A 23670-nucleotide genomic window follows, 5' to 3' on the forward strand; every position below is an offset into this window, starting at 1 on the left:
CAGTGTACGTTCCTACAAAAAATAATTACCATCCGAATAGGGCTTTGGGGGTTTTAGCATCTCCTTGTTACCAGTGTATGACAGGACAAATGTATGGTGTTTGAATTAAAATGATTCAGAAAAAAACATTCAGTAGAATATTTAAAGAGCCCCTTTCATGGATTTCAACTTTTTAACTCTAGTTTCAGTATAATGTAGCAGTTTTGAGCATAAAAGGGATGTGCAGAGTTACAAAGCTCACAGTCCAATTTAAAGGAAGATATTCCCTTTAACCGAAGGCATTTTTATGTACTACAGTAAACGCCTGTGATGTAGTTCTACAGTTATTTCCGTGACCTGATGACGTGGACGTGTGCATTTGAATAATGCCCGCCCACTAGCTGCTTATACCCGCCCACTTGCTGTTGTCAGAACTGATTTGTTAACTAGCCCAAGTCTGTTTGCTAACGGTATTGCGGAGTTTTTGATTTCAGTATGTCTAGAAGAAGATGTTTTTTATGTGAGGGTAAAATAATATTGTACAGTATGAAGAGTTAGTGAAATAGTGGTTACAGTTTATGCAATAAACAGTTGCAATGCAATTCATTCGCACTGTAACCAGAAACTATTTCTCCTCTCGTCATTTTTGTGATCACTGCTTCCTTAAACATGTAGAGGTCAAGGCTGGATTTGTGCAACGTTTGCCCCTTAAGGATTAATCTGTTCCTAATTTGTAGTGCTTTAGGATCACATTCACAACCAGCATACATTATTATGTGTATATTTATTAGTTGTGTACGATCGCAGTGCTGTGGAACATATAACAAATAGTTAAAAATTATTAAATAAACTGACATATGTGAATTTTTCACGTGTATTTGCGCCATGATGTGTGGATTATTCAGTAAATCATACAAAACTATACAATGTTACAATGTAATCGTTTCAAATAATGCAGTTTAGTGTTACATTGTAAACTTCAGAGGACTGTAAAATTGTCTCATGTGCGTGCACGTTAAATTAAGCCTTTTAATGTACTGTAGCCTGCTGTATGTCTAAACTCAACCGCTGTTTAAACCTGTATAGCTCTAAATCAACAAGCAAATGCATAAACAACAATTCGTTTTATTCGGTGTATAAAACGAATGAAGCAGTTCTCGCTCGCTTATACAAACTCATTTGACAAGAGCCGCGTGCCGCGGTAAAAGTGTGAGTAACTGGAGAGAGACGGAGCTTCTATAAACCTCATAACACCTGATACATTTATACTCAGTACTGTGTTTCTCAATAACGTTGTTTTTAATTAAACATAGCGTGCTATGAAGACTTTAAAACCTTACTTACGATGTTAGCGGCTGCTGTCCATGGGAATGGTGCTGAATTGGTAGACAGCGATCTTTCTGGATCCTTATTTCAAACAGGCATGTTTATACATATATTCATACTTATTTATAGATAGATTGTCTATTTAAAGAAAGTAAAAAATATTTTGTATTTACTGCGCCATTTTTGCAAGAAAGTATTTGGCTACTTTCATAATAAACTTGACGTTGTACAACAACAGTAGGCGCGAAACTGTCTGCACGTTGTGTTAAATCCCATGCGCAACACTCAGATAAATGTAGAGAGTTTACACGAGAGAGTTTGGTCTGCCCTGCAGAGAACTCGTGTATGGTATTTTATTTTAGCTGTTTAGATGTTTGGTGTCTGGACATCGACTGCGTTTATTATTATAAATAAATTCTGCACCAAGGTTTGCCGTCATGCTTTTACACAAAGAACAAAAGTAACAGGTTATTATGTGACAGACAACTAGTCCAGTTCTCTTCAGTAGGCTACACAGCAGAGCTTCACCGAAAATGACAACAAGTGGCCACGATCAGACTGCTGCACCTGTGCTCTCAATCTGTCTAAAAAGCCCCACTGTGACATAAAGCGGGTTTACATTACAGACACTAAATATCTATGCAGACACTTAAATGAAGAATTGTAATACACTGATTATTTATTCAGGAGGTTTACCTTTATTTCTTAATATGAAAAAATTACAGAGGTCTGAATTTTCGTGACCCTGTTGTTGCAGCCACAATACATCCGAAGTGTAAGGTGGTTACAAATGTAGCACTGAGAAGCATCCTGCTCGATTCGTCCTTGGGAAGGAGTATCTGTTAGATTTGTTTCTTTCTGCAAACTCTCTAAATCTGATTCATTCAGGCTCAAACTGCAAGGCAATAGCGATGCAATAGCCTACTAGAAGCAGTTTACAGAGAAAATTGTGTTTGATTATCTGTACACGCATGAGAAGCCTAAACCCGATATGGTAATAGACATTTCGAACGCTACAAGGATTGACCAATCACAATCGTTTAGAATCCCTGACCAATCAGAGTATACTTGGCGTTTGTGGGGGTGGGGCTTTGAAGAGACGCCCTGCAATCAAGCGTTTTAGAGAGAGATGTTGCAAATATCTATATTATGAGAAAAAAATGCAAAAATTTTTTGAACATTAATTAAAACAACAGTATTGTGGTAGACCACAACAATAAATATATAAACTTTTTTGTGGTCATTTTAGTGGCTCTTTAAGACCAGATGAGCAGAAGAAAATGGTCATACATTCTAAATGATTTTATTTAATACATTAATCACTGTTTTTCTTGCTCTTTTCTCCATAGCACTGTATCCTGAGCTGATCTCCTTCAAAACCATTTATGGAGCCCTCAGGCGGATCACTATCAAAATGTGAAACTATTTCTAGAGACTACTTGTCAAATGTTCACTTAGCACAGTCTTAAAGACTTTTCATTGTGTTATTATTGAACTGGCATCTGATTTAACTGAGTTACTGCACAGTGAGTGGGTTTCGTTTTAGCCTCAGCATAGATTCTGATTATTCAAAACCACAAGCCCAAATTATAGTACATTTCTAAATGGCTTTGTTTGATTAAATAATCACAAAACTATACCACACTCTATCAGTATACCACAGTGGTTTGGTGAATGTTGGTAAATCTTTCAAATAATCCCTATTTTGTATCTAGCCATTCCAGTTGTAGTAATTAGAATGAAAACACCATCAAGATCTACGTTTACAGTGTTTGCTAACTGGTTGCACAGAATAAATCAGTTTTGTGAGAATGCCTGTTTGGCTAATTATTGCTAATATATACCAGATAAAGTCATATAGTTATAAAGTCTCATCATACAACCTTCGTCACTTCTAGGTATGCTAAGCACTGAACTCATAAAATGAAAGGAAAATAAAATGTAAATAATAAGTAGGTGCCAATTTAAGACAAATCAGTTCTCTGATTTTAATATGGAAGGAATGAATAGTAGTCACTTAATTAAACTGTTATTTCTTTTTTAAAGTGACATCTTTTCTAATCATAGGACATCAAGACAAGTGTTAAAAATAGTAAAAAATACAGTTAACTCACTTTCAAGGAAACAGTCCATGCTTAGAGTAAAGTTGTCCACAGCAAAGGCACTTCCTGCACTGGAAGATATATCTGCACTGAACTGCAAGTAGAACCTAAAGTGTGAAAGAGTTGGAAAAGCAGAAATTCCATGTGAAAACAGCTTTAATGTCACAACTGATGTATTGAAAAGAAAACATAGCGAAAGCCTAACTGGAAAATGAATGGCTAATTCTGCTACTTTATTTGAAACAAAAACATCTTCACCCAAAAGTGGTTTGAAATTGCATTAATACTGAATAAAGAGTTTCTTAAAGGCAATGAAAATACAGCAGTAACACCAGCAGAACATGCTTTACTCAGCTAAACTCTTTTCCCAATCCATTAAATTCTTTATGCATCATCCACTTGCTCTGCCCTACTGTCTACCTTGGGTCACAAGGCATGAAGATTTGCTGCTATGCATAAGTTGAATACATGGTAAATAGTGGACCTCAAACGAGAAAGGGAAGAAGCCCAAGCAAGAATAGAATTTTATTCGCCCTCCCTGGACTGTGATTAGTAAGGCATGGCATAACAAGTGTAGAGGTTATGGAGCAAGGATTTGGGAGGTTTTTGGGAGGGGTTGATACAAGTCCAATCAAACATGTAGAGATGTAACAGCCCACTATTTTCCTTTATGTCTACAAGCAAAGAGGAGTTGCTAAGTGGTGTGAAGGTGAGAAGTTATAGTGGGAATCATCGATTTTTTTTCATCCACCTTTTTTCTAGAGGAAGGGATATGATATGAGAGAGATGCTGGTACTCTACTGGTCCCATAGGCAGGGATGTGACTCCAGTGAGATCTATTAGAATTTCTGTGTAAATGTGTGGGTTTAAGCAAAACTGAAGGCAAATGAGTACAGTTTGCACAAGAGTAAGTGAAAACCTATTGGCTATGCATCTGAAACTTCAATTTGCATTAATATATTTGCAGGGCAGCCAACCCTCACGCATACAGTGACACTCACGCAATTGACCCCATTCTCATGCTCTCACGCCACACATCCATTTTCTCACGAGACTTGTGCCCACCATTGAGATCCATGTGGTGTGTACTTAAAGTCAAGAAAAAATTGCCTATTTTAACTGTAAATAATGTACAATGCCAAACTGTTGCTTCAGCTTAATTCAGAGTACTTATTTGGTTTGGTGTATTTCAAGTGTGACAGTCCCTCTATTAGCATCAATCAATCACAAATCATCACTTTATGCATCTTTTCTTACTCAGCGGATGAACTGAATCAAATCTGCTGTCATCTGCAGTTACTGTATATACATTTTACAAAGTATTTATTTGATAATTTTTTAAGAACTTGATTATCATTTTTTTAGAAGGAAAATATAATAGAATGGGATGAAATAATAACAGAGACTATAAGCTCAGGACTATGAACTCAGCTGAACCCCCCTCCAAATCTTACTCCAAGCCGAACTCAAAAACTGGCAGCCCTGATATTTGTACCAGATTCTTTCTAACCATTGTTTATACACAAAAATGCCATCGATAAGTTTTAAATCTCATGTGCAAAGTTTTACCGCAGACAGCAAACTGAATACATTTGTATCAAGACTTACAGATCCACCAATCCAAAAAGAGGTATGGTAATGAGTTTCCACCCTTTCCCCATATTAGTCTCGTTTGTTGAGTTCCAGAGACTGTGATAGGCCTCAGGACCTGTGCTGTTCTCTATAATCCCGAGGGAGAGCACTCCATTTGTAGAGCCACAGACCCAGAACTTGACCTGTAAAAGAGATCACAAAGTCAGACTTGAGCACTTACTGCTATATTGTCAAATGCAGACTTAACCCTGTAAGTAAAGTAAAAAAGGTAAATGTGAAAAAAAGTGATTTAGTCTCAGATATATCACCCTCTACTGATGCAAAGCTTGTTAAAAATGTTCTGTACCATTCCTTTTGGCTTGTTCTTGCACAGCTTTCGGAGAGTCAACTGGACTACAATAAAATCTGTAAGGTTTGTTTTGTGCTTTAGGTCACCCAAAAATAATCCAATGTGTATTCACTAAAGCAGCGCATGCATACACTGGGGTCAGCCACAGACCTCAAAATGTCCCCACGAGGTCACAAATTTACTGGTATTCTGATCTTCAGGGGCGCTGTAAAGGGGGGGTAAACTTTTTTTTGGGGTAAACCCCAAAATTGTGGTGCTAAAAAAATATTTAATAGTTAAAATGATTAACTTTAAATTATTCTATTTGCTGTTTCCTGGTATCAAAAAAAAATGTATTTGTTTAGGAAACACAAATGTCTGTGGGCCCCTTTCCCCCTCTCAATTATCATAAAATGGTTCAGTTCGCCCAAATTGTATAATCCAGGCAACACAGCTTGACTTCACTTATAGCGCCGGCAGAATATCAACTTGGCAAAACTCAATTTAAACAGCGCAAAATGACTGCCTGTGGACGTTATAGATAGAAATGATTATATTTCTGTTTTTATTCACACAATTAATATTTAAACTAGTTTTAATGAAAATGCATGTAGTTTTAGGAAAAGTCAGGGAGCAGCAAGGCTTTATGATTTATTTAGACAAAGATATTGACTATGCAAATTTCAAAACGGTCAAAATGACGCCTTGTTTGTTCTAATGTTAAAGATAATTACCACACTGCAAAAAATGATTTTCAAGAAAAAAATTCTTAGTAGTTTTTTCTTGTTTTCAGTAATAAATATCTAACATTTCTTAAATAAAGATGCTTTTTCATGATGAGCAAAACGACCCAAGAAAATTAATCTAGTTTTTAGTCGAAAAATATCAAATTTAAGTGATTTTGTGTATAAAACAAGCAAAAAAATCTGCCAATGGGGTAAGCAAAAAATCTTGAAAATGTTTCTTAAACACTAAATTCAAGAAAAATTACTAAGATTTTTTTTTCTTGAAAATAATTTTTTGCAATGCATAAGTTTAAATGTTACGGTTAAAATGACTGCTGGTGGCCGTTCTAGTGTAAAAGTGCATGATAAGGGAACTCAATTTTCTCCCCATGTTAGGTCAAGAAAACGCTGGAAAAAATAACAATACACAGTTTAAGTTAAACGTTCAACACTGCAAAAATTTACTTTCTTACTTAGTATTTTTGTCTTGTTTTCAGTAGAAATATCTAAAAATTCTTAAACTAAGATGCTTTTTCTTGATGAGCAAAATGACCTAAGTAAATGAGTCTAGTTTTAAGACAAATTAATATACAATTTAAGTGAAATTGTCCTCAAAACAAGCAAAATGATCTGCCAATGGGGTGAAAAAAAATTGTGAAATAAGATTTCTTTTTTCATAAACACTCAATTCAAGTAAAATTTTCTCACCCCATTGGTAGTCAAAATACCATAAAAGCGCACGATTTTATGTAAATTAATATGAAAAAAGTCTCAGATGTGTTGGGGGCCCTGTCAAGATTCTTTTCATGGGGCCCAAAATCCTTAGCAGCGCCCCTGCCAATCTTTGTTGTGTCTTTACACTTTTTATTTGTACACAAAAATCCTAGTTCTCTCAAATATTGTTCACAAATCTCTGTTAAGATAGGGCCACACCAAAAGATTTTTTAAATCTTATCATATTTTTAAAACATGACGAAAAAAAATCGATGATTTAACACTTTTGTTCCTATAGTGTGTGGAGTGCCACTATGTGGTCATGACAGCACAACGCGCACCATCAGATTAACTTCACAAACAATATGAATCTCCACTGAGAACACATGAAATCTCACAGAGATCTTGCAATGTCTCTTGCGGCCAAACGTGACTTCACAGAAAACAAACATGGCGAACAATGGGCATGAAGAATTAAGGCATGAAATGGACTGCTTTTCTAACATCTCTGATGTCTATCTCACTTTGGACTGTGCCTGCTGCACCATGACTGTTGTTATGGTTTCATCTTTTATCAGCTTGCTTTCTGATAAGGTATTGTTTCCTTTCATGTGTCTTTACTCAGGGTTCCCCCCACACACAAGATTTCGGAACATGTAAAATATTTACGATTTGTGATCGGAGCAGCCCCGACGTGCTTCCGAGCGGATTCAGATGCTCTTAACACACAGCGCACCACAGGAAGAACTTATAAGATTATCGGTTCAACCAAATAGACGATTGGGAATCTACCTAGTCTTGTTGTAAGTGGGGAAATCGGCCCAAATTCTGCTCAATTATCTTGCGGTGTGTATCAGCCTTAAACGAGCACATCTCCTTTGCCAAGATAATCCATCCACCTGCCAGGTGTGGCATATGAAGATGCTGATTGGGCAGCATGATTATTGCAAGGGTGTGCCTTAGGCTGTATACAATAAAAGGCCACAACAAAAGTGTTGTGTTTTTAATTTTGCTTATTGTATATATACCGTAGCAGCAAACGCTGAGTTTAAACACATCTCGTCCATTTTGGGAGGTGTGTATGCACTCATTTCAGACTCACCTGTGACTGACTCAGATGCAAGCTGTTTGCCCCTCTGTGCAAGAGTGACTTGATTTGAATGCAAGAGCGATTGCTTCTTGAATGTGCATCTCATCTAAATGCAACCAACTTTAGGCCTTTGAATGGCTTTCAAGAAACTCAGATCTCAGAGGCCAAGTCATGCATTTCTGCATGCACTCGAAAGCATGTATTCGCCATCAGACTTTGTGCACTTAACCGTGATGGTACATTCACACATAACGCGAAAGCATTAATGCTCCTCGTTTACGTCACGTCGCGTCATTGCCCTTGCTCGCCACAGAAGTTGAAAATTTCTCAACTTTTTCAAGTGCCAACGTGTGCATCAGCAAATCAAATCGTCTTATGCAAATAAACTAATGTGAGCCAGCCAATTACATTTATGCAAGACAAGAGCATGTGTTGCGGCCACTATGGTTGGCTGTTGGCCATGCTTCAAAAAAGCCTTTCGTCAAGCTTTAACCCTTTGCACCATGTGAATGTATACCGATACACCCCTAATATATTTAAGGGGTTTGTCATTTAGCCATCAAATGTACTCACTGAATTGGCATGTGTGTAACGGTCAACCCTATTGACTGAGTTACAAAGGTTAAAGGATTACTTAATTTTCTTAAAAAAAAAATCCAAATAATTTACTCCCCATGTCATCCAAATTTTGATGTCTTTTTTTGTTCAGTCGAGAAGAAATTAAGTTTTAGAGGCCAATTTTTTTGGGATTGTATTTATAAATATGCATTTTCAACAATAACAAGATATAAATTGCTATCAAATGATGGATTTCATGTTATCTCCTTATTTCTTGCAAAAAAACTGAATAAACTTTGGTTGCTTTACATGTCAATCAGTCTTTATTGAGATTTAATAAATGTTGCCATCTCTTATTGCAGAATTCATGCTGAGAACAATGTTTAAAAAAAAAGGGGAAATCACAATCATAATCACAGTTCTTTCTTGTGTCTGGGTCCAATCCAAAATGCTGTCATGGCCTGCTGTGTCTCCACACCGCTCTGGGCTTGGTTGATACAAGAGTAGCTTTCATTGCACATCCATCTATAGCTGTCAGTCATACATCTCATAAAGCCCAAACCAACACCCTCCTATCCACCTGTGTCCCTATTTATCTACCCTCCATAATCTCCCTGACATTCTCTCTTTCTTCATTTTTTATACCACTGTTTCTCTCTCTGGTCTATCTCTGTCAGTTTGCACCCCTCTGTTCCCTTTGCAACCCTCTGTTTGAGTGTTTTTCTTCAGAAAGTGGTTTGCAGTTCTATAATTCACCTTTCCCAGCATGCTTGTGTGTGAGGCACAAACTGATGGGGTCAGGGTCGATGAATTCAGAATTTAAAATGAAATCTGTCTTTCAAAAGCTTCCTGACTAAAGCCAGACATCTTTCCATGTGTTTAAAATCTACATTAACATTTCACATTTGGTTGCCAAATTTCAGTGTAATTATATTCAAATTACATTTAAATACGGGTGCACCAATAACCTCCGAAACTTTCCTGGACTAAATTCTGTCAGTAGCCTACCTATTACAAAAGCAGAACATTTAGGCTATTACGCACACTAAAATGCCATTATAAAAACATGGAAATGGTATGAGCTAAACCAAATTAATGATATTTTGGCTCCTTATGCAATCATAAAAACATAAATTAAGGATCTGCAATGCAGGATGTTATTATGAAATGTAAATATTTGAAAAAAAAAGGAACAAATTTAATTGAGGTGTTACAATCACCTGTCTCCAGATTATTCAGTCATATGTTTAGAATGGCACACTGGCATAGTACTTACTGGATAATGCATCGGTTTTTAAATATATGTATTTTTAAATAAATGTATTATCCTTGTTAAAATTAATAAAACCACAAAATTGAAAAGAAGATGATCATCATTGCTGTTGACTAGACAACCATATTAGCTTCAATAAACCATTCATAATTAAACATGAACAAGTCAAATAAACCTAAAGGGGATAAAGAACAACAAGTACAGAAGCCTGCTTCTCAGTCCAACTTAGTCAGCATCAAATCATTCTTAATGCATAATTTAGAATAATGAAGACCATGCCAATAATTTAAGTATTTTTTCTTAGCATTTCTTTTTCAGATGCTCAACACTACATACATATACTGCATCTGCAGAAATTAGGCAAGTAGTTAGTTTAGCCTTCTCTTCATCTATGTTAAAGAAGGTCATCCACTCCTGTATTACTCATATCTGTATTCAGTGCAAGACAAAAGGTATAGTGTTGACTTATTTGCTTAGTCCAGAATGCATTTGGTAGCAACACCAAATTAGGCTTGATGGAAACTGCTCAAAACTTAATTTCCACTGAGATCCAGGCTATAGCACAAACACAGCATGCACTAGCTAGGGTTGTGTGCAGAATACAGAAAATGGTGGTGTCTTCTTACCATGCAAGGGGCATTCCGCAGTGGGTAAAAAAAAAGCGGACTTTGCACTTGGGCTGATCCCCGCTGACCTTTGGGTTGACTGTCAATGGCCAACAACGCCCCTGCCAGAATGGTGAAAGAAAAGAAACAATTTCACCCAAAGAACACCACCCCAATTGAATGAAAAGAAATGGTTTTGACTACAACCACTTTAGACATTTTACTAATTATAACAATGACTATTCATGTACAAGAAGTTGCAAAATTACTTATAGTTAGTTAAATGTCTAAAGTGGATTATCAAAATAAAGTGTTACCTCAATCTTTCATAAAAAAATATAAAAAAATTTTTTTAAAATGCTTTCACGTGTTAACAGCGTAGAACCAACTAACTATCCCTGTCTTCTATTAGCCAAAGTGTGTACAAATCTACTAAATCAAACTATATCATTATTTCAGGGTGTTTGGATTGAGCACCTGTTGATGGACAGCTGCTTCTGAGACCTTTCGGAATTGATGGATGGATCCTCCATTGGGGACCGCTTCCCGGAACCACCTGCCAGCTGCAGTCCTCCCTTCCAAACGAGCAATAGCTGCCATTGAGGAACCGACCTAGGGGAACAAGAGAAGAGAATAAGACATTTAGAGAATACTGAAAAACCCAAGAGACAGAGGCGGTAGAGAGGGGGTACCAATGAGAAAGCAAGAAAAATACAGGCTAACAATATTACACCTAGTTTAAGCGCTTAAAAACTTTGACAAAAAAGAGTCTTTAACCGTTTATAAATATCTGAAGAGGCCTAAGAGGACAGCTCAGCGAAAGCTCTTGATTCAAAAATGAGGATATGGTTTTAAGGTAAAGGAATAGAAAGGCAGGGAAGAAAATGAAGAAAGGCCATATTAGCAATGACCCCCAAGCCTTTCCATCAACAGACAATTCATTCAAGTGCTTGCTGGGCAGCAGGGATGGATCTGACCTTCATTAAGAAACATGGGGAGGAGAAACATTCTCGGCCTCCAGCGATCCATTGCATTACTGAGGATAAATTGCCTGTTGGCATGTTACTTATAAGCTTAGTTCGAAGTGATCATGCAATCTTACATTAGGCATTTAAAATGACATGTTTCCAAGCAGAGTCTGCATTCATATAATAATATAACATAGTGATTTTGGGAAACAATTTTTAAATGTAAAAGCTGATTTTTTGCCATAAATCTTGCAAACTCTTGCATCATCTTTACTAATATATCAGAAGCATTATTATATATTATGTGCACAATGATTTATGTATGCATTAGGGTGCATCAAATTTGAATGGGAAATTTTAATTTCAAAATATCAATTTGGCTGGCATTGCATTGTGTTCCAAAGTTTTGAGGAATTCCATTGAGATTTAGGGGTGCCACCTAACACATGAACTTTGGTGAAATTTCGAAAATTGTGAAATCTTTAGTCTAATTGCCAAAAGATTGACCTGGAAATGTTGAGTACAGTGAACCTTTATACAGTAACATGTTCTATAGGGTTATCAAAATAAAAGTTGTTTGTTTGCCCTTTGGGCAACTTGGGCATTTCTCAGAATTCAACTTTTAAGATTCTCTATTCAATTATCCTATAGACAAAATGAATGGAGGTCAATGGGACATATGTTCAAGTGGCCTTACCCTGAATTTTGTGCAGCAGTGATGGATGTCGGACACACATATAGGGGTGGTTTCTTGGACAGGGATTAGACTAGTCCTGGACTAAAATAAATGTAAGAGCTGTCCAAACTGAAAACAACTTGTACTGACATATCTTAAAAAAAAACATCAGTGCCCTTCGTTTTGCCTCAAAATGCACACAAGTAATGTTTTTAGTAGGGATGCACCGATAGGATTTTTTGGGCCGATACCGATACCGATTTAAAGAGACAACTTCTGGCCGATACCGATGCCGATACCGATATTAAACACTTGTAAACAATACTATACAGTTGGTCTATTAGCTAGTTTATTTCTGCATCAAATTATTTTTACTGAACATGGATTTGATCTAATTAACATTCAACTGACCAACATAATAAGAGAGGCACAAATTAAGCTAAAACAAATATAAGAAGACAGCATGACAACCTTCAAAGGCAGTTTTGGCTATTCAGCATTTACTTTAATAACAACATTAACTCATTTTTTTTTTACCTATAATGGATTTGTCATGATTTCGGTTTTATTGGCTGCTTTGTCTTTGTTTCACTTGTGTTGTGTTTTTTGTTTTGACAGCTCCACACGTGCGCGCCTTCCACCTGGTGATCTCATTATCGCTGACTCTTCTCACCGGCGTCCCACACCTGATCCTTGTTATTGCCCAATCCGGTTTGATTTAAATTCCCCTCGTTTCCTTTGTTCTTTGCAAGTTCGTCTTTGTATGTACCTGCCCGCTAGCTTGTCTAGTTCTAGTCCTGTCGTGTCTTAGCTTCTGTCTCTTGTTCTCTATTTTGGATTACTCACCGTGCTCTCTGCTGCCTTCACCCCTTTAGATTCTGAGCCCCGCTGTCAGTCTCTCCCGAGTGGTGTGTCACCGTCAAGCCTCAGTGTTCTCTCTGTCTGTGGATTCTCCGAGCGCCAGTCTACCTCCTGCGCTGTCCAGCAGCAGTGCGCTTTCGGGCGCGTAATTCTGCGTAAGGCTCGGACTGCCGCTGTGCGCTGTCCAGCACAGACTCTGCTGAAGACTCTGACCGCCCCTCTCTCTCTCTGTGCCCCGCCAGGATTTCTTCTCAGAGGATTTCGGATGTGCGAGTGGACGTTCTACGGCTGTGCTGTGTCTCCCACTCTGAGCCTTTCCCGAAGGGATTCCGTTGAGCCTGTCTCGCCTGTGTTGTCTCCTCCTCGCATACATCTCCACAACACAGAGTGTCTTCTCATATACATATTGACTTTCACTGAGTGTCTCCTATTATACATATTGACTTTCACATTTGTGTCATCTCTTATACATATACACTGAGTGTCATCTCCTACATATTTTAATAAATACCTCTGCGCTGGGATCCTTGTGTTTGTCGTTCCTAACAGGACGAACTTGCCAGTTATGGATCCCGCAGAGGTTGACGCGCTCCGGAAGGCACTTACTCAGCAAGGCTCATGGTTAGGCCAACACTCGGCCCGTCTCACCACCACTTCACAGGAGGTCGAGGATTTATCCACGCGCATGTCCGACCTTTCCTCCCGTCTTGACCAGGTTCAGCAGAACACCTCACAGACCAGTCAGCAGTTTGAGACGGAGCCTCATGCCTCAGCCCCACCACCGTATGATGGCAATCCAGCCTCCTGCCGAGCGTTTCTTTCACAATGCTCCCTGGTATTTGCACTCCAGCCACGCCGCTATTCCTCTGAGCGCACCCGAGTGGCGTACGTAATCACCCTTCTGGTCCCTTAAGGGGCAGCAGATGGCGCGGATCACACATTGCACCCCCCCCTGTGAGTCTCTCTGTGTCTGGTAATCATCGTGAGGAGATTGTGTTGCATATTCTTCATGCTTCTCTATCTCCCATTATTTTAGGGCATGGTTGGCTAGCGCAACACAACCCTCACGTTGATTGGCAGCATAGTGTCATTTTGTCTTGGTCTCAGTCTTGTCATGTGTCTTGTCTTGGTTCTGCTGTTTCTGGTTCTGTTCTCTCTCTTCCTCAGGTTCCGGCGGTCGATTTGACCGGAGTCCCAGCGGAGTATGCGGATATCGCTCAGGTGTTTAGTAAAGCCCGGGCCACCTCCCTTCCTCCTCACCGGCCATATGATTGTGCTATTGATCTCCTCCCCGGCACTTCTCCGCCTAAGGGTAGACTTTATTCTTTATCGGGTCCTGAGAGAGAGGCTATGGACCAGTATATTAATGAAGCCCTGCGTGCCGGTCTCATCCGTCCCTCCACCTCGCCCGCAGGGGCGGGGTTTTTCTTTGTTGGCAAGAAGGACGGCTCCCTGCGCCCTTGTATTGATTATAGGGGTTTAAATGACATTACTGTTAAGAATAGGTACCCCCTTCCTTTAATGTCTACTGCGTTTGAGCTCCTGCAGGGAGCGCAGTTCTTTACTAAGCTAGATTTACGCAACGCCTATCATCTGGTGCGAATAAGAGAGGGAGATGAATGGAAGACAGCCTTTAACACCCCTACCGGACACTTTGAGAAATTGCGTTCTGCCGTTCGGCCTTTGTAACGCCCCCTCTGTCTTCCAGACTCTGGTCAATGATGTGCTGAGAGACATGATTAACAAGTTTGTCTTTGTGTACATAGATGATATTCTCATCTTTTCTCCCTCTATGCAGGAACACACTCAGCATGTCCGCCGAGTCTTACGTCGGTTGTTAGAGAATAAGCTGTATGTCAAGGCGGAGAAGTGCGAATTCCATCGTAAGTCAGTTTCGTTCCTGGGTTTTGTTGTTGCCCCCGGTGAGATCCGTCCTGACCCAGCCAAGATCAAAGCGGTGGCCGAATGGCCAGTCCCCGACTCCCGTAAGGATTTATTAAGATTTCTGGGTTTCGCCAATTTTTACCGGCGGTTTATCAGAAATTATGGTCAGATTGCTCAACCTCTTACTGCTCTCACTTCCACTAAGGAGAGGTTTGTCTGGAATTCCTGTGCTCAGGAGGCCTTTGATAATTTAAAGTCCCGGTTTATCTCTGCTCCTGTTCTCTCTATTCCAGATCCGGCTGCTCAATTTATTGTGGAGGTGGATGCTTCGGATGTCGGGGTAGGCGCGGTTTTGTCTCAGCGGTCTGCAAAGGATGGCAAGGTGCATCCCTGTGCCTTCTTCTCCCATCGGTTAAACCCAGCAGAGCGAAATTATGACATAGGCAATCGGGAGCTGCTGGCGGTCAGACTGGCTTTGGGTGAGTGGCGTCACTGGTTAGAGGGGACCTCGGAGCCCTTCCTGGTCTGGACGGATCATAAGAATCTCGAATACATCCGTTCAGCCAGGAGGTTATCTTCTCGTCAGGCTCGTTGGGCGCTCTTCTTTGACAGATTCAACTTCACCCTCTCGTACCGGCCCGGTTCCAAGAATACAAAGCCCGATGCTCTCTCCCGTTTGTTCGAAAGCCCCGGTTCCGCGGAGGACAAAACCATCCTCCCGGAGGGGCGGGTGGTGGGTGCCCTGCGCTGGGGAATAGAACAACGGGTGAGACGGGCCGGCCGGGAGGGGGAAGTGCCAGAGGGGTGCCCAGCGGGTCGATTGTGGGTTCCGAATGCGCTTCGCTCCGAGGTCATCCGGTGGGGTCACGAGTCCAAGTTTGTTTGCCATCCGGGGGTTCGGAGAACGTTGGCTACCGTACGTCAGCGTTTTTGGTGGCCCTCTATGGGTCACGATGTCAGACAGTTTGTGTTAGCCTGTCAGGTTTGTGCCCGTAATAAGGCCTCTCATCAAGCCCCTATTGGTCTGCTTAAACCATTACCCATTCCCTCTCGTCCTTGGTCACATATCGCCATCGATTTTGTAACCAATTTGCCTAGTTCTAAGGGAAACACTGTAGTTTTGACCATTGTCGACCGCTTCTCCAAGGCGGCTCACTTTGTCCCTTTGCCCAAATTGCCCACTGCTAAGGAAACTGCCCAGGTTATGATCGAGCACGTCTTTCGCTTACATGGTCTGCCCACAGACGTTGTTTCAGATAGGGGTCCTCAGTTTATTAGTCGTTTCTGGCAGGAATTTTGTAGACAAATCCTCAGACCAACGGGCAATGTGAACGGGCTAACCAAGATTTAGGTAGAGCTCTCCGCTGTCTGACATCGCAATATCCGAGCTCCTGGTGCCAACAGTTACCCTGGGTTGAATACGCCCATAATTCTCTCCCTGTTTCTTCCCTTAACATGTCCCCTTTTGAGGCGTCCATGGGGTTTCAGCCCCCTTTATTCCCATCACAGGAACCTGATGCGGTGGTTCCGTCTGCGCTAGCTTTTGTCCGTCGTTGCAAACGCACCTGGAGAAGGGCTAGATTTACATTACGCCAGGTTTCCAGACGAACCAAAGCCGCGGCAGACCGTCACCGTAGAACCGCGCCCCGTTTTATCTGTGGGCAGAAAGTATGGCTTTCGTCCAAGGATTTACCTCTCCGTGAGCCTTCTCGCAAGCTGGCTCCACGATTCCTTGGGCCATACAGCATTGTTAAGGTTATTAATCCCGTGACGGTCAGGCTCAGATTGCCTCCAGCACTCGGTCGGGTTCACCCGGTTTTCCATGTTTCCAAGCTTAAACCGGTTCATTTTTCCCACCTTAACCCTGTTCCCTCTGCCCCCGCCCCTCCCACCCCTCAGCTTGTAGATGGTGCTCCCGTTTTTACAGTCAAGTCCCTACTAGATGTGCGTCGCCGGGGTAGGGGATTTCAATATCTCGTAGACTGGGAGGGCTATGGTCCGGAGGAGAGGTGTTGGGTACCGGCCCGGGACATCCTGGACCCTGGGCTGATAGAGGATCTCCGCCGGCGACGGGGTGAGCCTCCTCATGGACCGCCCGGTGGCGGTCGTGGGGGGGGAGTCCTGTCATGATTTCGGTTTTATTGGCTGCTTTGTCTTTGTTTCACTTGGGTTGTGTTTTTGTTTTGACAGCTCCACACGTGCGCGCCTTCCACCTGGTGATCTCATTATCGCTGACTCTTCTCACCGGCGTCCCACACCTGATCCTTGTTATTGCCCAATCCGGTTTGATTTAAATTCCCCTCGTTTCCTTTGTTCTTTGAAAGTTCGTCTTTGTATGTACCTGCCCGCTAGCTTGTCTAGTTCTAGTCCTGTCGTGTCTTAGCTTCTGTCTCTTGTTCTCTATTTTGGATTACTCACCGTGCTCTCTGCTGCCTTCACCCCTTTAGATTCTGAGCCCCGCTGTCAGTCTCTCCCGAGTGGTGTGTCACCGTCAAGCCTCAGTGTTCTCTCTGTCTGTGGATTCTCCGAGCGCCAGTCTACCTCCTGCGCTGTCCAGCAGCAGTGCGCTTTCGGGCGCGTAATTCTGCGTAAGGCTCGGACTGCCGCTGTGCGCTGTCCAGCACAGACTCTGCTGAAGACTCTGACCGCCCCTCTCTCTCTCTGTGCCCCGCCAGGATTTCTTCTCAGAGGATTTCGGATGTGCGAGTGGACGTTCTACGGCAGTGCTGTGTCTCCCACTCTGAGCCTTTCCCGAAGGGATTCCGTTGAGCCTGTCTCGCCTGTGTTGTCTCCTCCTCGCATACATCTCCACGAACACAGAGTGTCTTCTCATATACATATTGACTTTCACTGAGTGTCTCCTATTATACATATTGACTTTCACATTTGTGTCATCTCTTATACATATACACTGAGTGTCATCTCCTACACATTTTAATAAATACCTCTGCGCTGGGATCCTTGTGTTTGTCGTTCCTAACAGGATTTCTTTATGCAGTTAATTAATAAACAATCGGTATCGGCCTTTCTCGTGCTATTGCCGATATGCCGATGGTTTCAAATTCATCAAAAATCGGCCGACAAATATCGGTGGCCGATACATCGGTGCATCACTAGTTTTTAGTAAAGCATGTTTGTTAAAACTAGTTCTATTTCATAATTAAACTAAGGCCTAGTCCTGGCTTAAGCCAATTCCATGTCCGGAAAACAACCCCATAAAGTTTAATTAAATATAAGCCCCACTCAAGGGGCGATACTGACACACTTAAAAGAGAAAACCCTCCACTCTAAAATAAATGAGTACTAAATAGCACTAAAAGTGGTTCTAGGCTTGTAATCATAGGGGAACCACTTTTAGTGCTATGTAGCACATATGAAGAACCATACAGGGGTGATATACAGTAGCACCACTATAGCACCAGATATGGTTTTATATAGCACAATATGGTTCTATACAGGTGCTACACAGGTTTTATATGGCACTTAAAATGGTTCCCCTATGATTACGAGCCAGTGAACCACTTTTGGTGCTATTTAGCACTGTTTGTTTTTAGAGTGATAGTGGCTAACTTACTGGCAACTAACAAGGCCTAATGGTAAGAGCTGACACTAACTTAACTTCAAACTTAATTGCTTAGTCTGTGCCATAAGAGCTGACACTAACTTAACTTCAAACTTAATTGCTTAGTCTGTGCCAGAGTCTGCTTCACTGAGCAACATCACCAGGGAGAAAGAGAGAGGAAATGGAACCTGAACTCTGATCTCCCCAGATATGTCTCCCCACCTGCCACCCAAGAGTAACGTCCTATTCAGGGATTAGCTCTGTTTGCAGCGGAGAAGGTTTAGCTGTTGGTTGCGTTCATGTTCAACTGCCTGCAGCACATTTTGCAGGTGCTGCTCCTTCCTTGCCACTGTGACGAAGTCAGATGTGAGCTTGATGCCACGCTCAGCACATTCATTGACCACATTCATTGCACGTACATTGACCTCACGTTTTTTGAACGCAGCATTGGTCACCCATTCATTGTGCCTTGTGAAGTGCTCCCAGTCGTTGGAAGGTCACTGCAGTCTGCTCTTCAATATCTGCTTTCAGAAACACAAGAAACAGCTGTACAAAAACCCATGGTAGTCACCTCGCTTGTGGTCAGTGACTTCTTTTGGGCACCTGACAAGTTCAGCACGTAAATTGCCCAGGGGTGGTTGCTTGGTGTTGCCAGAAATGTAGTGGGGCCATTGGCTGATGGATTCTTGTGGTAACAGGTTCCATTTCTCTCTCAGACGTGTGAATAAGGTAACCTCTGGTGAGCGTGATGACTCCACCTTTAGGTCTGTGAAAACCAGGTTCCGGAGGACCTCACCAAAGTTGTTTCAACACCCAGAACAGGCAGTGCTCGCCCCAGTGAGAGCTGCATGGCAATGCAGGTTGCTGTGAAATGGGGGATTTTTGACCCACTGGTGACAAATGCGATGTTGACAACCTGGTCAGCACAGGACCAATCCCGCAGCAACTTGCATGTCAGCCAGGCAATGATCACTCCACATGCCTCATTGGTCTGCTTCTTATTGTTTATCCTAAGTGATTCACATGGTTACATACACTGTAAAAAGTAAAAGTTAGATTTCCTTAAAGAACTCAATTCTATTGGTAACACTTACTGTATGAAATATCTGGAACAAAGCATTCACATAATTAGTCTGTTAAATATACTTATGCAGCAAAAGTTATCTTGTCCCAAACAGATATTTTATTATACTGTATGACCCTTGCATTACATGTGAGCGGCCCCTAAGCTAATATGATTTTGCTCACTTTCCCTGTCTCCTCCTTGAAACCGAGGACACTGAGACTAACAGAGTTTTTTTTCAACCCATAGGGAGTTAGCTGACTTAGCTGGCTTAACTTAGAACTGTCTTCTATGCGTTACATTATTACTCCGCTTGCTAGTACGGTGTAATCTTAGCCACTGTACTTTGCAACTTTTGTTGTCCCTGATTTTTCTGTGTTTTCTCCTGCTTTTATTAATGTAAAGCTGCTTTGAAACAATTAAACAATTTATAAATAAAATTGAATTGAATTGAATTGAAATGAAATGAAATGTAACACAAAAGTTATTGAAAGATAGGTTGTTAAAGAGGCCCTTCCACATAAAACCGTTTTTACTTGTATTTTTTGACATGTGTTAGGTCCATATGTGTTTGTGTTATGTCGTGAATGTGAAAATTAACTTCCATCTCCTCTGTCAGCTCTAGCCACTGAAAAGAAATAAGCGGAGAAATCAGGTCAGTTTGAAAAGCTTATCAGTGTGACGTGGAACTGATCGATGTCATTACTATTCATGAGCTCTTCAACTTGAGACCGCGCCCACATATTACGTGTAGTTGAGTTAGTTTTCATAAGTTACAGAAAGGATGGCTAAACGTCAACCGTACCATAATCGGGCCATTGTTTTTGTTGAGAGACATCATTCCTATTAAACGAGGGAATCATAACAGTTGCTACATGTTTGAATGTTCAGAAGAACGCTGGATTTGAAGAGAGACTGCGATTAAAAAGCAATGCTCCTCTATCAATATTGGATCCGGACAGAATGGCGCAGCTTATGTGAGTAAAACACTTTAGCAATATGTGTCACTGTGGCGGCCGGTGTTTTCTCTTCCGAGGGACGCGAATTCATGCTGCACACACGTTGAAAGGGTTTATGATAAAAGACACGCGTGTGTGTGTGAGTAAAACACTTTAGTACTATGTGTCACTGTGGCGGCCGGTGTTTTCTCTTCTGAGGGACGCAAATTCATGATGCACACGCTTTGAAAGGGTTTATGATAAAAGACACGCGTGTTAATGTGAATAAAACACTTTAGTACTATGTGTCACTATCAGTTGCGGCCGGGATTTCTCTTCAGAGGGACGCGATTCACGCTAATTCATGATGCACACGTATCAAATGTGGTAAAAGACACGTGTGTGTGTGTTTGTGCGTTCGTAACACGCGCATCGAAGGGTTTATGTAAAAGACGTGTGTGTGTGTGTGTGTGTGTTTGTGCGTGCGTGCGCTGCTACACGCGCATCGAAAGGGTTTACAATAAAAGACACGTGTGTGTGTGTTTGTGTGTGTGTTTTTGTGCGTGGGTTTACGATAAAAGACACGCGTGTGTGTGTCAAAAGGGTTTATGATAAAATATGCGTGTGTAAGAAAGACACTGTGTCTTAAGACACTCACTTAACATTAAACTGATTACACATGAGATTAAATTGAAAGTAAGTTTGAACAAAAAACTGTTATCCAATCATAGCAGTGGGCGTTTACTTCCAAGTCGTCAATGCAGCCCCCCCATTAAAACGGATAATTTCTCTAGAAGCTTCAAAATCAGGGTACAAAATAGCCTATTACTTATTGCTTTTGACGTTTTTGGATGTAAAAAACCATGCAAACGTCATGAGTAGACCTCAGACAACAGTATAAAACCATAAAAACGACAGAGGAAGGGCACCTTTAAAACATTGATAAAACCACACATTTTTTTCTCTAGCTTTAAGACAGACAGACAGATTCTGTGGTAGTATTTGGTGTCTGAATCAACCTTGCCAAAACATCTTGTGTTTTAATTAAATAAAATAGACCCTCTGCTTCTTTATCAAAATTTTACTTTAATGAAATTATTCCTTGTTTATAGACCTTGCTAGCTCCCAATATCTAAGTATTACAGGGATATTTTGAAAAAGCGTCTTATGTAGACACCTCTTCATCTGCTCTTCTAAAGTCTATTATATATTTAAAAAAAATATTGACAAAGTTAATTAAAAAGACAATGAAACCCATTTGTGCAAATTAAATGTGTTGAATGAGTATTAAAAGAGACTGATTAGGATGCTGCTAATCAATATCAATATCTGCAGTGGCATATCAAGTGTGAACAGTGACATTCAGGTTGTTCTATCAATAAACAACTCTCAGAATCCTGTTTAAATCTCAAATTGTATGTTTGAGTCCTTTATTCTTGACATGAAGAACTGCAATGAAATCTGATTTCCATGCTGTATTGATCTAAGAAGTGTGAGGGAGGATCACCTAATCATCCACTGAGGGGAGATGGTACAGCACTGAACTCACCGCCATTAACCAGGAGAGAGTAAACACATCGACTGGCTTGACCACACTCTGAGGACTAGCATGAGAAGCAATGAAAGCGTAGGAGAGCCAACACTCTGCACCAGTGATTCTTAAACTGTGGCACGTCCCCTGGTCTTAACCAGCACAGATGTGAATTTTATACTAAAAATAAGCTTTTCATTCTTTTCCAATGTCTGATTAAATTTTTTATATCTCTTTATGCCTCTATACGACTCATGCATCTCAATGTATATGACATGAAACGGGTCATTTTTGTGTTTTTAGTGTTATACTATACCTACTGGCTTGGAATTCTTCCAGCCAAAAGCTGGATTAAGGCTGTTGGGTTATTTTCTTGGGTACATTTTTTAGTGAGTAGTTTATGTTGCCCTTATTGACTGGGTCCCACTGACAGTAAAAACAAAGCATCTAGCCACCCACATTTCTCCAAGGAACCGTACTGCTGAATTACTTGTGGCAGTTTTTTCACAGTGCAGTCTATATGGATCCACTTCAGAGTCCTTAAAATGATTTGTCTATCAGTTTTATCTACATAGCCGTTACTGAACTGTAAATCTTTTTCATGCAGCATAACATTCTGGTATGCTCTATCACTGTACTTGCTTATATGGCCATTTAAACAATTAATGTGACATGCACTACATCAAATAAATTATTTTATTTGAAAATGTCATTGTATGCATTGATTATTGGAATTTTTTGTAAATGTCTACTTGTGATTCAAAGAAACTGAAGTTACTTTGGATCTTAAAATGTTCTAATGTCGAGACTGAGTCGAGACCAAGACCATAAAAATATGTCAGTTTTCATATTCATGATTTAATATCACCCCAGTTAATAATCAACAGTTAGGCCTACAGACTAAGCTAGATTGGGAATTGTTTAGAGGAGCAGTCTTAATGTTTTAATATGGACTATGCTTTTACTATCATTAAAAAAATCCCTACCACATGCACCATCTTCTGCCTATTTTTCTAGAGATAAATACATGGCTCTGTTGGCAGTGTCTTTGCATTGGGATGTCATTTTCAAATAATGCCCATCAATATTGCATTTTATTATAATTATTGTTATGTGTTGTGAGTTTTTTTTATATGAACATAAAAAATGCACTGCTCTCAAGGACTGAAATCACGAGTCTTTCTCCGGTCACTGTGGTCCGTCACCAAGTCAAGACCGAGTCTTTGAAGGAACGAGTCCAAGACGAGTCAGAGAAAGCAGAAATCGGTCTCGAGACCAGACTACATCACTAGCACTAAGTGTAAGGACGTAGTAAGGCTGACAGAGAAGGTTGCAGAACTAGAAGCGCGCATCCGAATGCTAGTTGAGGATAATTAGACCACTAATGCTAATGTTTCAAACACTGTTTCAGGTTGCGCCTATTGTTACAGGTAATACACATGGCTCGGTTCCGACATCAGAGTCAAGGCCGAAGACTAACTAGGTGACTGTCAGGCGGCATAGTCATATCTGGCACTCACCCCACCTTCCTGTGGATCTAACTGATTTCTACCCATCAGCCGCATATCAGCTGAGATGTCTGTTAAAAGTGCCCTGGTTATTGGTGATTCTATTCCCAGGAGCGTGGAAATAGAGGCACCAGCCACCATAGTAGAATGTATACTGGGAGCCAGAGCGTCTTACATTAGATCCAAACTTAAGGTGCTGATTAATGCAAGTTTTCTAAGATTGTTATTTACGTTGGCATGAATGACAGCAGACTCCGCCAGTCGGAGATTACCAAAAATAATTTTTAAGAGGTGTGTGAAATTGCAAAAACTATGTCAGACAGCGTAATATGCTTTAGTCCCCTCCCCACCTACCGGGGGGATGAAACTTATAGTAGATTAGTGTC

General features: G+C 40.8%; 1 protein-coding gene across 1 annotated transcript in view; it reads right to left on the bottom strand.

The window, feature by feature from the left end:
- Window positions 1-23670, bottom strand: part of alk (ALK receptor tyrosine kinase) — a 921668-nt gene that overhangs the window by 130802 nt on the left and 767196 nt on the right. The window contains exons 7-10 of the mRNA XM_065288699.2: window positions 10771-10905; window positions 10315-10415; window positions 5016-5182; window positions 3420-3514 (exon numbers count right to left, since the gene is read on the bottom strand). Coding sequence (XP_065144771.1) covers window positions 3420-3514; window positions 5016-5182; window positions 10315-10415; window positions 10771-10905 — 498 coding nt within the window. The remainder of the gene's footprint in view (window positions 1-3419; window positions 3515-5015; window positions 5183-10314; window positions 10416-10770; window positions 10906-23670) is intronic.

This window comes from Paramisgurnus dabryanus, chromosome 17 (genome assembly GCF_030506205.2).
Source record: "Paramisgurnus dabryanus chromosome 17, PD_genome_1.1, whole genome shotgun sequence".
Taxonomy (NCBI): Eukaryota; Metazoa; Chordata; class Actinopteri; order Cypriniformes; family Cobitidae; genus Paramisgurnus; species Paramisgurnus dabryanus.